This window comes from Mustela erminea, chromosome 1 (genome assembly GCF_009829155.1).
Source record: "Mustela erminea isolate mMusErm1 chromosome 1, mMusErm1.Pri, whole genome shotgun sequence".
NCBI lineage: Eukaryota > Metazoa > Chordata > Mammalia > Carnivora > Mustelidae > Mustela > Mustela erminea.
The window spans coordinates 40,324,693-40,341,489 of NC_045614.1; the positions used below are offsets into that span (position 1 = coordinate 40,324,693).

The following is a 16,797-nucleotide window of genomic DNA, read 5'->3' on the forward strand; positions in this document are numbered from 1 at the left end:
ATGACTGTTGATGTTCTTTATCAAGCCAAAGAAGTTCCCTTTATTTCTAGTTTTCTGAGAGTTTTTCTCATGAATGGGTGTTGAATTTTGTCAAGTGCTTTTTCTACATCTCTCAATAAGCTCATGTGAGTTTTCTTTTACATCCTGTTGATGTGCTGGATTACACTGGTTGATTTTTGAATGTTGAACCAGCCATGCACACCTAGAATAACTTTCACTTTTCATAGTGTATGAATTTTCCTATACATAGTTGGATTTGATTTGCTAATATTTTGAGGATTTTTATATATATGTGTCTATGTTCATGAGAGATGCTAGATTGTTGTTCTCTTGTATGTCTTTGTCTGAGTCTGGTATTAGGGTAATGCTAACCTCATAGAATAAGGAAACATTCCTCCTGTTTCTGTTTTCTGAAAGAATTTTTAGACAACTGGTGTAATTTATTCCTTCAGTGTTTGTTAGTGTTCACCCATGAACCTATCTGGGCCGAATGTTTTCTATTTTATAAGTTAATTGATAGGTTTTAAACCTACCTCTTTTCTAATATATGCACTAAATGGCATAAATTTGTCTCTAAGCACTGATTTCCCTGAATCCCACAAATTTTGATAAGTTGAATTTCTACTTTCATTTAGTTCAAATGTTTTCGACATTTTCTCATGGTTTCTTCTTTCACCCAAGTGTTTTGTAAAAGTGTATTGTTTAATTTCTAAGTATTTTAGAGTTTTTCACCTATATTTTATTATTGATTTTAGCTGTGCTCTGAGAACAGGCATTGAATAATTTAGATTCTTTTAATTTTGTGGAGGTGTGTTTTATAGCTCAGACTGTGATCTATCTTGGTGAATGATCCATGTGAGTTTGAGAAGAACATGTATTCTGTTTTTGTTGGATGAAGTAGTCTGTGGATGTCATTTATATTTAGTAGAACAAAAGTGCTATGTTTTTAATGATATCTTTGTTTGATGAAGCTCTCCATTTCTGATAGAATGCCAATAAAGTCTCCAATTATAACAATTAATTCACTTATTTCTTGTGGCAGTGCTGTAAGTTTTTGCCTCATGTATTTTGACATTCTTTTGTTAGATGCATACACTGTAAGGATTGTTATGTCTTCTTGGAAAATTGACCTCTTTATCAATATGTAATTCCTTACTTTACCCCTGATAATTTTCTTCTTCTGAAGTCTGCTCCTTTGGAAATTAAAGTAGCTACCACAACTCTCTTTTGATTAACGTTAGTATGGTATAACTTTCTTTACCCCCTTTGCTTTCCCTTTCTTCTACTTTTAATCTGTATATGTCTTTATACTTAAAGTGGGTTTCTTACATATGACATATAGTTGGGTCTTATTTTTAGATTCACACTGAAAATCTCTTATTTGGTGTATTTAAACAATTGATAGAGCAGTTATTGATATAGTTGGATTAAAATTTATTCCATTACTGATTTTGATTTGTTGCCTTTTTCTATTTTTTTTTAAAGATTTTATTTATTTATTTGACAGACAGAGATCACAAGGAAGGCAGAGAGGCAGGCAGAGAGAGAGGAAGGGAAGCAGGCTCCCCACCGAGCAGAGAGCCTGATGCAGGGCTTGATCCCAGGACCCTGGGATCATGACCCAAGCCGAAGGCAGAGGCTTTAGCCCACTGAGCCATCCAGGCATCCCTGTTGCCTTTTTCTTTATTCCAGTTTTTTCTCTTCTACTCTTTTGCTTTTTGTGATTCTAGTTAAGCATATTACATAATTCACTTGTCTCTCTTTTTTTAGCATATGAATTATACTCCTTTTAAAAAATATTTTTAGTGCTTGCCCTACGATTTGCCCTACACATTTACCACTAATCCAGGTCCACTCTTAAATAACCCTATACTGCTTCATAGGTAGTGCAAGTACTTTATAATAATCAACTATTCCTAATGTCCTCCTCCCATTCCTTGTATTATGGCTGTCATTTATTTCATTTATACATACCTCTAAGCATCTTATACATTATTCCTATTACTTTACTTATTTATTTTTAAAGATTTTATTTATTTATTTATTTATTTATTTATTTATCTATTTGACAGGGAGAGACAGAGTGAGAGAGGGAACACAAGCAGGGGGAGTGGGAGAGAGAGAAGCAGGCTTCCCACTGAGGAGGGAGCCCAGTGTAGGCCTCCATCCCAGGACCCTAGGATCATGACCTGAGCAGAAGGCAGAGATTTAATAACTGAGCACCCCAGGTGCCCCTATTGCTATTATTTTAAACAAAAAACTGGTTTTTTTTAGGTCAGTTAAGAATAAGAGAAGTGAAGTTTTTATTTTACCTTATACTTTCTCTGATGCTTCTCCTTTCTTATGTAGATCTGATTTTTTTCTTACTTATATCATTTTCTTTCTCCCTAAAGAAATTCTTTTAACATTTCTTGTAGGGCAGATCTACTGGCAACAAATTCTCCCAACTTTTGTTTTTCTGAGAAGGTCTATTTCTTTTTTTTTCTTTTTTTAAAATGATTTTATTTATTGGGGCACCTGGGTGGCTTAGTCGTTAAGTGTCTGCCTTCTGCTCAGTCATGATCCCGGAGTCCTGGGATAGAGCCCTGTGTCAGGAAAACTGGTCAGCAGGAAGCCTGCTTCTCCCTCGCCCACTCCCTCTGCTTGTGTTCCCTCTCTCGCTGTCTCTTTCTGTCAAATAAATAAATAAAATCTTTTTTTTTTTTAAAGATTGTGTTTATTTGACAGAGAAAGAGAGATATAGTGAGAGAGGAAACACAACAGAGGAAGTGGGAGAGGGAGAAGGAGGCTTCCCACTGAGTAGGGAGCCCTATGTGGGGTTTGATCCCAGGACCCTAGGATCATGACCTGAGCCAAAGGCAGACACTTAGTAACTGAGCCACCCAGGTGCCCCTCCCCTTCACCTATGAAAGACAATTTATGGGGTTACAAAATTCTAGATTGGTAAATTTGTTCTCTAAAATCTTGAAGTATCTCCAGAGCCTAGAATCAGCAAAAGGAAACACAAATGCAAAGACACAGAAGCAAGTAAGACCCAGCAATGGTAGAGGCCCTGATGGAAAGCCAGTAGGGCTGGAACAAGCCCCAGGATGAATGAAGATACTATGTATGGTAAGGGGTTCAGACTTACTTAAAGAACCATGAAAAAGGAGCACTTAGGTGGCTCAGTCAGTTAAGCCTCCAACTTTTTTTTTTTTTTAATATTTATTTATTTGACAGACAGAGAGGCAGGCTGAAAGAGAGAGAGGAAGAAGCAGGCTCCCTGCCGAGCAGAGAGCCCGATGTGGGACTTGATCCCAGGACCCTGGGATCATGACCCGAGCTGAAGGCAGAGGCTTAACCCACTGAGCCACACAGGCGCCCCAAGCCTCCAACTTTTGACCTCAGCTCAGGTCTTGAGCTCGGGCCCCACATTGGGCTCCATGCTGGGTGTGGAGTCTCCTAAACAACCACCACCACCACCACCACCACAACAACAACAACCACACTAACAAAAACCATGATGACTCACTGAAGAATTTTAAGCAGGGGAGAAATAAGATTCAATTTGTGTTTTGTTTTGTTTTGTTTTAAGTTATCCTGCTTTAAAAATTGGAAGAAGGCCTGGGAAGAAATAAGGAGATTAACTAGAAGGTAATTACTATTGCATGTAAGCTGTAGAACAGTCACATCATATAATGGGGGTGGGTGGTGGGTGGTGAGGTTGGCCCAAGTTATAGGGAATACAATAGGAATGAGGCTCTTAAGAATTTAGCAAGGTTTGGCCTTGTCAAGCAATCATGACTGGCAATTCAGAAGGAGAGAACTGGACAGATGCCAATCACTTTTGGGAAGCAGCTTTGACAGAATTTGCTAATTCTTCGGATATAGGAGATGAATAAGATAGCCTTCTAAAATGGCTGCCAATAATCCTGGCCTCCTGGTATTCCAGCCCTTATATAATCCTCTCCTCTTGAATGTGAATAAGATATAATGACTTGCTTCTAAGAAGAAGAACAAGATAAACTGACAGAACATCACTTCTGAAATTAGGTTGTAAAAGACTGACTCCGTATTGCTGTGTCCTCTCTGACTCTTCTTATAGTCTTATGCTGATAGAGAGGGCCACCTGGCAAGGAACTGGGTATCCTCTGACCAACAGGCAGCAAGGTGACCTGAAAGAAACTGCATTCTTCCAGCAGCCATGTAAGTGAGATTGCAAGAGGATCCTTCCCCAGTTGAGTGTTCAGATGAGATCACTGCACTGAAACAACAATTCATGGGAGCCCTATGAAAGCCTGGGAAGCAGAGGACCCAGCTAAGCTGTTCTGGATTCATGACCCACATAAATGATGAGATTGTATGTGCATTATCTTATGCCACCGAATTTTGGAATTGTTTGTTGTACACAACAGATAAAAATGGAAAACAGATTAACTAATGTAGGAGGTGAGGGAAATGGGGACGTCAAGGATGATTCCCACCTAATTTCTGGCTTGAGCAAGTGAGTGTCTAGAGCCAGAACTCCAAGACGAGAAAATTATTTCCGGGGTGAAGGGAGCATATAAATAAGCATTTGGGGTATTAAACATCCAAGTGAGGAATTGGGTGATGCATAGATATAATATCTGGAACCCGTTTTCCATGATGTCAGAAGTTGTACTTTTCGGGGCACCTGGGTTGCTCAGTGGGTTAAGCCGCTGCCTTCGGCTCAGGTCATGATCTCAGGGTCCTGGGATCGAGCCCCACATCAGGCTCTCTGCTCAGCAGGGGGCCTGCTTCCCTTCCTCTCTCTCTGCCTGCCTCTCTGCCTACTTGTGATCTCTCTCTGTCAAATAAATAAATAAAATCTTTAAAAAAAAAAAAAAAAGGAAGTTGTACTTTTCCACCAATCAGAGCAGTAAAATCCAAAACTTGGGTTTGGACTCAGGGGAAGGAGGTAAGTCAGTGGAGTTTAAGAAAATGAAGTCCTCTGTTTGGTCAAGCCTAACTGTCCCAAGTTCCATTTGGGTGTTTGAGGCTAAAACCCTCAGGTACTACTTCAGTGTTACTTTGCCTTATTTTACCTTTGTTGCATGTATCCTCCTTGAGGAAGAGGAGAGGTGGCCAGAGAGAGTTTGGAAATTTCTATTTCACTGGGCCACAAAGCAACACGATTGTGGCCTTTGCTAAATCTGAAAGCCTAAGCCCCAAGCCTTAGCATAGCTCAGTGCTTCTCAACGGGACCCCCGTGTTGGCACTTGGCCCAGGACAATTCTTGTCATGCTAGAATGTCCTGAGGATTGTTAGAGGGTTAGTGCATGTCAGTAGAACCCACCAGTCATTGTGACAACCCAAAACATCCTTCTCACAATTCCAGATGCCTTCTATTGGGATGACACCTTGTCGTTGTTGAGAACCAATGGACTATTGGTGCTCGCTCGACTGCAACATCTCAGCCCACACTTCGACCTTGCACCCTGTTGTTTCTATGTGCCTGCTTGGCAAGAGGTTCCAGGATATTAAACATTCTCATTTCTAGAATTTTAAATACAATAGGTTCCCAAATAATTAAAATGTAATGTTAATATAAGAATGATTTGGAATATAACTGAATTTTAGATGATTTATATATCAGCATAAAATCTGGTAGAAACTCAGAGTCATTGTTATATCTGGTCTTCTTTGTGCTGTGGCCATGCCAAAAAGCAAGTTAATAAAATGCTGGCTGTCGGTTCATAGTGAATAATAACAGCATGTGTCCTCATGCTTCAGATTTGTGACTAGAGATGCCCTGAAAGAATACTTTGAAAATTTAGAACCTTGATCTGGTGATTGTAGCTGCTAGGGTCTCAGAAGACTCTATTCCTACACTGGGTGGTAAAGTTGTTACTGTGTCAAATCCACATCAGAAAGAAAAAAGAAACAACATTTGCATTTATGTATTTGTGATATGCTGCGTTTTATTGTACTGATTATCACAGAGCTTTTATTGGACACCTATTGTGAGCCAGGCACTGTGCTAGTTTCTTTGAATGCATTTTTTTTTAATTTAATGCCCACAAAAATGCCTCTGGAGAGCAGTATCATCATTCCCATTTTGCATGTAAGGACATGAAGGCTCAAATTGTGCAACTTGCTCAGGATCACTAAGCCAGTAGGGGACCGAGTCACATTTGAAACCCAGACTTTGAAATTTATTCTATAACTTCTTTAGCCTACATAGATCTGGCGTGATTTTGTCCACAATATATCCACCAAGTGTCAGGGCCTGCATTGGGAAAACAGAACAGAGATGCTCTTGCCTGCTTGGATGTCTAGATGGATGCACGGGTGTGTGGAAAGATGGATAAAAATAAATCATGGGGACAATGCATAGAAAAATGAGATGAAGAGAGGGGTGGAATGGGAGAGTACGTGAATGAGTGACTGAATGAAGAAGTAACCGAGAAAATGGAATGGTATGGGAGGGAATGAATGGATGGATGAACAGGTGGGTGGAAGGATGAATGCATGAATGAGGAAGAGGATTTTGAAGCTGAGCTCCCTAAAGCCTACGCGCCAGTCTCCGGGCGGCTGGCGGGTGGGCGGACGGGCGGCTACTCCACACAGTACGGTAGGCGCGGGCTGCTCCTCCTCGGGCCGGGCTTGCGCCTCCTCCCCTCCCGCCCCCTCCTCCTTCTTCTCCTCCTCCATCGCCCGCCCGCCCGCCGACTGCCGGGACCCCAGTCCCCGGCGGGCGGGCGGAGAAGGCGGCCGTTCGCACTACTGCGCTCGCCCCGCCGCCGCCCGGCGAGCCGCGATGCGCAGAGGGGCCGCGCCGCCCCGGGGCCGCCGCCGCCGCCGCCGCCGCCGCGCCGCACCATGAAGCTCCGCAGCAAGGCGGCGGCGCTGCTCCTGCTCGCGCTGGCAGCGCTGCTGCTCGCGCTGCTGTCCCTGCGCGCCGGCCGCGCCGAGCCCCCCGCGCCCCCCGCGCGCCCCGCGTCCGCCCCGCAGCGCCACCCCGCGCCGGCCCCCGAGCGCCTCCCGGGCCCGGGCGCCCTCCTGGGGGCCCGCCCGCGCGCTCGGCGGCGCCGGCCCCCGCGTCCGCGCCCCCGAGCCGGCCGCCGGGGCGCCGCGAGCCTGGAGAAGTTGGCGAGGTGAGTCGTGGCAGCCCCAGAATCCCTGCTGGGGACCCGTGTCTCGCTCCCTCCGCCCGTGTCAAGTCCAGGGGAGGCTTTGGGCTGGAGGGACAGACTCCAGGCTCTCCCGCGGGCCGCCCGGTAGTATTTTTTGCCCCGCCAGAGCTGAAGAACCACCTTTGTGGAGTCCTGTTGACAGTGCAGTGCTGATAATCACGTACATTTTTGAAAGAGAAGTGCCAAGGAGGGTGGTTTATATATTACATTTTTTTTTTTTAACAGAGCAAGACGTGTGTTTGCGTTCTTGCAAACATGAGCCCTTTGTTTAATTTTTCCAAAGCCATCACGATTCAAGAATGCTTTATCTAATTCTCATGTTTCACAGGAGAATTTTTACCAAAAACTTAGATGTGATTGAGTTGGAAAAGTTAGATGTTTACCAAACACTAGCCGCCTCTCCTGGAACCTTGAATCGCACTGTGCTTAGAACAGAAGGGGCAGTCGACCTAGGTTTATTAAAAAAAAGAAGTTTTCTTCCTGGAAGAAGCGATGCGTGGCACGGGAGAGTGACGGTTTCCCTATTTCACGTTGTTTCAGACTCAAGTACGAGGCGTCTTACAGGGCAGAAACATCTTCACCTTTGACATGGTGTTTGATATTCTCTTTCTCCGCACGGAGCTTAACCCGCCACAGCTTTTCATCGGAGCGTTTTATCTTTGTCCTCAGGGTTGCTGGACCGCCCCCAGGTTAGGGATTTGCGTTCAATTCCTTTGTTGTGGAGAGCTTTTTAACAATCCCCTTTTCTTGCCGCGGGTCTGTTTCCTCTGCCCTTTGGAAACTGGTGATGTTTGTAACTGCCCTTGCTGTCTCTGCTGTGCTGGGCTCCTTCATTACTTGAAATGAGTTGAAGAATTCCTTTTGGCCCTAATGACTAAATCTGTTTTGGCACTTTTACTGTAACTAAGAGAAAAGACACAAAACCTCAAGAAGTAGCTGTGTCAGCTTTTGGTTCTCTTCTGCCTCATCATAAATGTACAGATGGGTACTGACAAGTTTGAGAGGGAGAAAGAACCCAATGATCATCTATAGAGTCACTTTTAAGTATTTAGAAACATTTACAAGCTCTTACGAATGTATACATACTTTAAACTCAGGATATTTCTGTTAGGAGCTGGGGTTTCTTACAATGTGTTGCCCTAAGGTGGAACTGCAAGTTTCCTAGGGTTTGTAAGTAGACGGGACAACGCCTAAGACAGTGACAACTGACATCATTTAACTTAGCTAACCTTTTGCCAGGCATCCTCCTAACAGCAGTCCACAAAAGTAGTCCTTGTTAAAACTTACTGTACACACATTAACTATGTCATCTGCATCATGGCCCTATGATGGGGGTTCCTGAAGTGTAGTCTTTGAAAGAGCTAACGGCAACAGTGTCACCTGAGGCCTTGGTAGAAATGCAGATTCTGGGGCCCCACCCCGGCCCCAGGAAATTAGAAGCCGTGGGGGGTGAGGTCAGTAATCTGTGTCCTAGCAAGCCCTCCCATTGTTTCCAACACACACCAGCGTTTGAGAGCCTGTTCTATAAAGTAAGCACTAATTATTATTGTTCCATTTCACAGTTGAGTTAAGTAATGCCTGAGGTTTAGCCATTTGTCCAAGGTTCATAGGTCACTTGTGGTGGATAAGGGTAAAGATTCAGGTGGTCTGGGCCCGGTTGACTCTTACCTGCTATGCTGATGTCATAACACTAACTAGTCTTGCCTGCTTTTCGTGGTTTTCCTGCGATTTCTCTAAAGAAACATCATAGATTTTTACAACGGTCTCATTCTTCAAGGTGTTGGGAACATAGGGCAGCATCTTCTTGTCTCTATCTGAACAAATTGGCTCTGACTAGGAAGAGATCATGAGCAGAATCCAAATGGATGTTTTAGGGAAGGACTATTCCATGAGCAACAGTCCCTCCTGAAGCCATTTTTCTTTTGAACATATCTCTTATATTATCAATGAAGTCATGGCCAACACCATAGGAATATAGAACAAAATTTTTAAAACTCAGGAAAGAGCGAATAACAAAAAAGCCACAGGAAGTCTGAAGCTTAGATGCAGAAAGATCAAAGTCTAGTGTCCTCTGGAGAAGTTGACCTATCCAGAGACTTAATAATGTTGTTTTTTTGGTTTTTGTTTGTTTGTTTGTTTTTATACTACCTGGACAGAAATGGTGGCAGAAGATACCGAGACCATGAGGGAACGGGAGGGAAGATCTCTGCATGGACTCCTTTATTGCTCTTCTAACCCTGCTTGGGTTAAATTTTTGTGGTTTAGGAGGCATTTCATTTTAGGGAGGGAAAAGAAAGCCTCGTGTTTTCAGAAACTGGGTGCTTTAATCTCGTTACGTGGCTAGACTCCAGAAAAGATGAAGGTTACGTGATCTCATTTCTCGGCCTGGGGAGTAGTCAGCAGCAAGCATGGAGTTGGATGGGATACAGTCCACCACCTGCTGACCATCCGTGGCCCGGGCTGCCTTACCTCCCCCGGGGTACTGCTGTTAAGTCAAGTCTTGCCACGTCAGCGCAGGAAACATAGCCCTCTCCTTCCACATCTTGTTTTCATTTTAGAGAAGTTTCCAGGGACTTGCCTAGTTAGCAGACAGACCCTACAATTTTATAACTAGTCATTTGTATGCAATCTGTCCTGCGGTGGCCTCTCCTCTCTATAAATATAAAGCCCAGAGGTAAGGTCTGAGCTTTTAGGTCAAGGGTGGGATCTGGAAATGGACACCACAATCTAAGTAGCCAGTCCAAGTGCACAAGAGAAATGAAATCTTCCTTTATTTTGGTTTATTGGTGATTTACACCTGGCTGACTTCCAGAGAGAATATGAGACGACTTTTAGTAAAAAAACATATATAATAAGGCCATTGAAATCATCCTAAAAAATGAGAAGTCATAAAGGAGAGGAGGAAATAAGCACTGTTTGTCAAAAACTGAGCCACTATTGTTATGAGAGTTAAGTATTAAATTTAGCTCCAAGCTTCCTGGCAGCCATGTCAAAAAGGGAATCATGATAGGCTGCCTTATTTTCACTGAATGTTTAGAGGAAAAGCTGATCAGGAAGAGATGATTTGGTTTTCATGGAGATGAATTCTAAAAAGGATTTTACCGGAGAGTAAATTTAAATAGGCTGTATCTCCAAGTTGCTTCTGAAAACCCCTCTTTGAGCCTCTGTATGGAAAGACAGTTGAATATAACTGCTAATCAGTGCAGTGTAGAAAATAATTTGGCATCTGGAGGCCAGAAAATTGGGTTCCAATCCCAAGCCATTTCACCTTAATTTCCTCATCTGTAAACTGAGCAAATCAATCCAAAAGTTTTCCAAGATCTCTTCCAGCTCTGACATTTGATGATCCTGTGTGTGATGAGATCATCCAGTTTAGCTGTAAAATCCCAACAATGAGTATTGCTTAGCCCTTTGTGCTGTCTCTTGCAAAATCAGTTTCTCATTTATTGGCTCTATCCTAGAACTCCTACTGATTACTCAATCTCAACCCTCTCCTGAACTTTATTCTTTTTATTTTTGCATTGGCCTGGGTATTGCTGTTTTCTCTTAAAATATGGTTTCTAAGGGAGACTTAGGATACCTCTGAGCTCTTTGGAGGTCCTCTGCTATTTTATTCCTCAGTCATTCAACAGATGTTTATTGCACATATATTCTGGACAGGCACTCACTATACAGTGGTGAAAGGAGTTGTTTCCCTCCCAGAATTTGGGAGAGGTGGGGTTGAGGAGACAATAGAGAAACACGTTTACACTTGGCAGCCTCCCCAGCTGTTCCAGTGAGAGGAAGCATGTTTACGCGCTCATCAAGAGACATCATTTCCTGCAGTTCCCTTTGGTATCTGAGATAAGTCTGCTCAGACAGTTCAAGCCTGAATAAAGGTCTTCCTTAAGAGGGATGGTGTTATATAGCAAAATGCCAACCCTGCAGTGATCCTATAATTAGCTGGTAGCCTCAGAGCATATTAAAGCTCTCCAGAACTTAGGTACCACCTCTGATATTATGTACTCTGATTCTTGATTCTTTTCACATTCATTTTTGTTCATTGGTCCATGATTTCATCTTTTATTGATCAGCAAGTCATATTGGTTCTATGTCAACATATATCCCTAGGTACCTGGGAGGCACAGTCAGTTAAGCGTCCGACTCTTGGTTGCAGCTCAGGTCATAATCTCAGGGTCTTCCGATCAAGCCTCACATGAGGCTCCCTGCTCAGCAAGGAATCTGCTTGAGAGTCTCTCTCCCTCTTTCTCTAAAATAAATAAGTAAATCTTAAAAAAAAAAAAATAGGTGTGTGTGTATGTATGTGCATGTGTATGTATGTATCCCCATTTCCATGCTTACCACTGTCTTCTAAACACCACCTTTTAAACGTGGACTCCCTGCAGTAGCCCTAGATCTGGTTTGCATGCCTCCCCTCTAGCGCCCTCTACAGTCCAGTCCCCATACAGCTGCTGGAGTGATGTAAACTACTTAGAACACACCAGCTCTTTGCTGGTGAAAGCCTCCAATGACCAACATCCTGTCACAGTAAGAAAACTCAGTTTCTTAGTCCGGCCTTCAAGCCTTGTCTGATCGCAACCCCATTTAGGTCTCCGACCTTGTCTCCTACCACTGTGCTTCAGCTACACTAGCCTTTTAGTGTGCTGAATTCATTCCCTCCTCAGCACTTTTTACTTATTCCCTGTGCTAGAATGTTCTTTGCTCATAGCCCGGTGTGGCTAGTTCCCTTCCTTCTTTCAGGACTATGCTTTTAGGTTTTCTTCTCAGAAGGGTCCTCCCAGCTGATCTAGAAAAAAGGACCCTCCCCATCACACTCTACTCCCTTACCCTGGTTAGTGCTTTTTAAAAAATTATTATTATATGAACATTGTATTTTATTTGCTTCTCTCCTCCTGTGTATATTTCAAGTCTTATTCACCACTGTGCACCCAGAACAGAGATGATCTCATAGTAGGTACTCGATGCATATTTGTCAGATCACCTAATGAATGAACACAGCACCCACCTTGTACCAGCCCTAGGTAAAAATTTTACTTATATGATTAAGTTACACACTATTTAATAATGTTCAAAATAATCTCACAGTGAAGAACAATGAGAAGAATGGTGAGGATCTTTAATTGTAGCATCCTTAATAGAGAGGGCATCTTTTTCTTTATAATAAATGTTACTTTTTAGAATAATTTGGGATTTTAGAAAAAGTGAGAAAGTAGTACAGAGTTTCCCTATACCCAGCACCCAGTTTCCTCCATTATTAAAATCTTGTTAGCTTGATACATTTGTTACAGTTAATGAACTAATAGTATAGTTACTAATTTTTAGTTTATTTATATTTCCTTAGTTTTTACAGAATGTCCCTCTTCTATTCCAGGATCCTGGCCAGGATAGCACGTGATATTTATTTCCTTTTTTTTTTTTTTTTTAAGATTTTATTTATTTGAGAGAGAGAGAGCAGGAACAGGGTGAAGGGCAGAGGGAGAAGCAGGCTTTCCGCTGAGCAGGGAGCCGAACACACGGCTTCATTCCGGGACCCTGTGATCATGACCTGAGACAAAGGCAGATGCTTAACTGACTGAGCCACCCAGGCGCCCCGCATGTGATATTTAAATGCACATTTCCTTAGTCTCTTCTTGGCTGTGGCAGTTTCTCAAACTTTCCTTGTTTCTGATGATCTTGGGAGTTTTGAAGAGCACTGCTCAGATATTTTATAGGATGCCCTACACCTGGAATGTGTCTCATGCTTCATTCATGATAGTACTGAGTTATGAGTTATTGGGAGGAAAGCCAGTGAGGTGAAGTGCCATTTTCATCAAATCATATGGAATCTATATGCTACTGACATGACTGCTTTGGTCACCTGGAAGAGGTAATGTTTATTCGGGTTTTTTTTAACTGGCAACTGCTCTCCCCTCCCCCCCCCCTTCCATGCTATATACCTTGTTATTTTTTTAAAGGTTTATTTACTTATTTTGGAGAGGAGCGAGCCGGGGGCAGGGTGGAGAAAGAGAGAGAGTGTCAAGGAGACTCTCTCTCTCTCTCTCCCTGACTGAGAGCAGAACCTGACGCAGGGCTCGGTCTCACAACCCTGAAATCACCCCTGAGTGGAAACCTAAAAGTTAGTCGCATAACCAACTGTGCCACCCAGGTGCCTCCATACTATAAACTTTAGAAGGAAGTCACTGCCCAGCCCACACCTGAGGAGTGAGCAGTGATGCTCTCCCTTCTTTGCGGTGGAGTATCTATACAAATTATTCAAAATTGATTGTCCTGCATGGGACAATTTGATTCTTCTCCTCTATTTATTAATGTATTCAGTCATTATATCACTATGGACCTACAGAGAGATATTTATTTTATACTTTGAGTTATAATCCTATACAACTATCATGTTGCTGGAATTGTTTCTTTATTGGCCATGAGGAGCTCTTAGAGTTGGCTTTTATTTTTGACGTGCTCCGATCAATGTGTTTTTGTTTTTTTTGTTTTCATTTCTAGATTTTCAAGCACTTCCTTACCTTCTTGCCTTACAGGATGCTCCAGGCTCACCTTGTATATTTTCTGATTCATTTTTTGAGTCAGCCATTTCTTTAAAGAGCCCTGATTCCTCTCACTGGAGAATGGTATTAGAAACCAAGATTTGGGTATGAGATGTGCTTTTTGCTACTGGGATATCATTTCTTTTAGACACTCACAGCTGGCAGAACAAAATACATATGTGTTTATATTAACTTACATGTTTATATATATAATATTTCCGTATGTAACCGTGTTTATCTATGTTAAGCTAAGCATTACTATATGGACTATTCTAGATTCCTTCCCTTACTTGGGAGAGAGAATGTTTTTGTCTTCCCAAACCCCAGTTTTCTCCCATTCTTTGGCTTTCATTGGTTTAAATGCCTGTAGTATGGGGGAGGAATTGGGAAGGAGTGGAGCGGTAGGATAAGATTGGCTAATTGACTCAAACCAAGCAAGGCCCAAGCCCTAGTTAGAGATGAGACCATGACTGCTCACGCCACCTGGGGGAAGGTGATGTGGTAGATGTTGTGATTGACTCCTAACCTCTATTCCTCCCACCCCGCTGCAGTTTGTGGGTGGACCGAACTTCCAGAAGATGGTGTAAGCCAGGCATGGTCATCCCACCCCTTTCATGGTGTCAGCTGAGTGCATGCAGGACTAAAACATTCAATACACTCATCTGTCTGGCAACAGTAATTGGTCCACAGGTGTTACCTGACCCACATTGCTGAACCAACCAGAAGGGAAGGACATATTTTTTTTATTTTGGGGCAAAAGACTCCATATGCTAGATACGAACAAGGAAATAAAAGTCCCAGTTACTACCGGGATTCTTAGAGGACCAGTTTTAAGATGAAGCCATCACTCTGAGCAGTAGAATAGAGAAAGTAGGAGAATTTGGATCCTTGGTTACTGAACCCAAGAATCAGAACATCCTGATGCCTGCCCTGTCTTGGGCTCTCCAGTCACATGAATCGGAGTTGGGATGTCTGATATTTTTCTCCAAAATCATCTTACCCAAACCAGATAGTTCTTTAAATCAGAATCTCACTGGTGTGAATGGAGAGAAAGGGGAAAGATCATGGGAGGGAGGACCCTTAGGAAAGACGCATCCACCACACCCTGGAATAGCCTTTATGTACCCTTAACCTTGTCCCAGGTGCCAGATGATTCAAGATAAGTTTTGGGGCCAAATTAGACCCTTTATTAGGGATTTAAAAATTGGATCAGAAACAGTTTAAGGGCAAAGTGGCTAAGATTCAGGTATGAAATTCAGGATTGACTGCCATGTTTCCCGCATATGGAGGAAGCTGGTTTGCATTGAGAGTATATGAATCCAAGTGAGAAGCAACACAAAGCAACTGACAGGGGTGGGAAGGATGGGGGGTGAGGTGAGGGAGGCAAGTCCTGATGTTGTTCCCAAGGCCAGTGTCTGCCCTTTACTGGCTGTGCTGCTTCCTCCCTCTCCTAGAATCCATGAACTGAGTTTCTTTCACTTACCACCAAGGAGTTCTGACTGATTTGGGTATGTGGTACCTGCTTTTAACATTGTCACTAAGTTCAGTAAATAGTAGCCATATTGACACAAATCCCCTGACCAACTCACAGGTGAGATTCTTTGAAAACAGATTTGTTTTCCTTGGAAATACTTCTCTTCTTGTTATCTCACTGTGAGAAAATAAAAGATAAAATTGTATGAGATAGCCTGCTTTCCCCTCTCTTTCTGCCTATTTGTGATCTCTCTCTCTCTCTCTCTGTGTCAAGTAAATAAATAAAAAAATCTTTAAAAACAATTGTATGAGATATATGTATGTGTATGTGTGCGTGCGTGTGTGTGTGTGTGTGTATAAAATCACTATTTAAAGTCTTTTTTTTAAAGGGATTTCTTATTCTTTTTTTTTTTTAAGATTTTATTTATTATTTATTTGACAGACAGAGATCACAAGCAGGCAGAGAGGCAGGCAGAGAGAGAGAGGAGGAAGCAGGCTCCCCGCTGAGCAGGGAGCCCGATGTGGGGCTCAATCCCAGGACCCTGAGATCATGACCTGAGCTGAAGGCAGAGGCTTTAACCCACTGAGCCACCCAGGCACCCCACCATTTAAAGTCTTAAAAAAAAAAAAAAAAGAAAAGAATGAAAAGAAAAGAAGAGACTTTTGTGGAAGATGGAATTCATTTTGTGTCCTTTTCCAAATCTTCCCCAGCACTTGATTTACTTCAGATTCTAAAATTCTGAAAATTGCCCCTGGAAGGAGGACTCTCTTGACTTGATGCTTTTATTGGGCCTCTGTGATTTGGGCCAGCAGGGAGTGACTTTGGTATATATGAAGGTAATGTTGTGATGTTTGCCATGATCCCTCCCCTCAACGTCTTTTAGCAACATGATGAACTGAAATAGTCTAGGAGAAATTCATCATTTGTACAATTAGAATCCAAGCTTTATGTAAGGGTTAGTGGAGAACACATAATCCAAAATGTGACCCCTTTTCATGGGGGAGGAAACTGAGGTCCGAGGGGATAAGATAGTAATAATGTACATAAAGCATCTAGCACAGGGATACCTCATGGGGGTCACTCAACAAATGATTCACCGTTCTGAGTACTCTGATCTTGTCCACTGTTGTTTATTAGTTAGGAACTGATCGTAACTAGACCCAGCTAATGAGCTGAATCAGTCCTCCTCAGCAAATCATGGCTTTCTCTTAAGCTCAATGATACAATGAAATAACAGGTAAGATGCTAGCATGGAAGCGTGCCAGAAACTCAGCAAACGTGAGCTGGGGCTCAGATGCAGATTAGGGCAGGCTTTTCTTGGATTATGACTTGAGGAAATCAAAACTCAGTTTCCATATATGATAAATAATACACCAGACCCAGTCTTCTGATCCTCAGTATAAGCTAAGTGAGTAGCTGAGGGAGGACCGTGTTGACTGCCTCTCGGGGACTTGGACTATGGTTCTGGAGAGTGTCAAGCCTGGAGCTGTGACTCTCTCGAGCTCTGATGTCTACTGGAGGGCAGAGAGCTATGGTTTCCCAGCTCTGGAAAATAGAGAGTGGGCGAAGGGTTCACGGGAATAGGAAGTGTTCTCAGGGAACCCAAATGCAGAATTTTGTCCACAGACACTGCTATTCAGGGCTCTGCATC

At 42.8% G+C, this 16,797-nt stretch overlaps 1 protein-coding gene across 2 annotated transcripts in view; it reads left to right on the forward strand.

The window, feature by feature from the left end:
* Positions 1-16,797, forward strand: part of GXYLT2 (glucoside xylosyltransferase 2) — a 109,966-nt gene that overhangs the window by 13,370 nt on the left and 79,799 nt on the right. Inside the window, exon 1 of one of the 2 annotated variants that reach the window (XM_032325072.1) lies at positions 6,661-7,097. The exons of the other annotated variant lie outside the window; for it this stretch is intronic. Coding sequence (XP_032180963.1) covers positions 6,823-7,097 — 275 coding nt within the window. The 5' untranslated portion in view covers positions 6,661-6,822. Of the gene's footprint in view, positions 1-6,660; positions 7,098-16,797 lie in introns of those variants that run through there. 2 annotated transcript variants of the gene reach the window in all.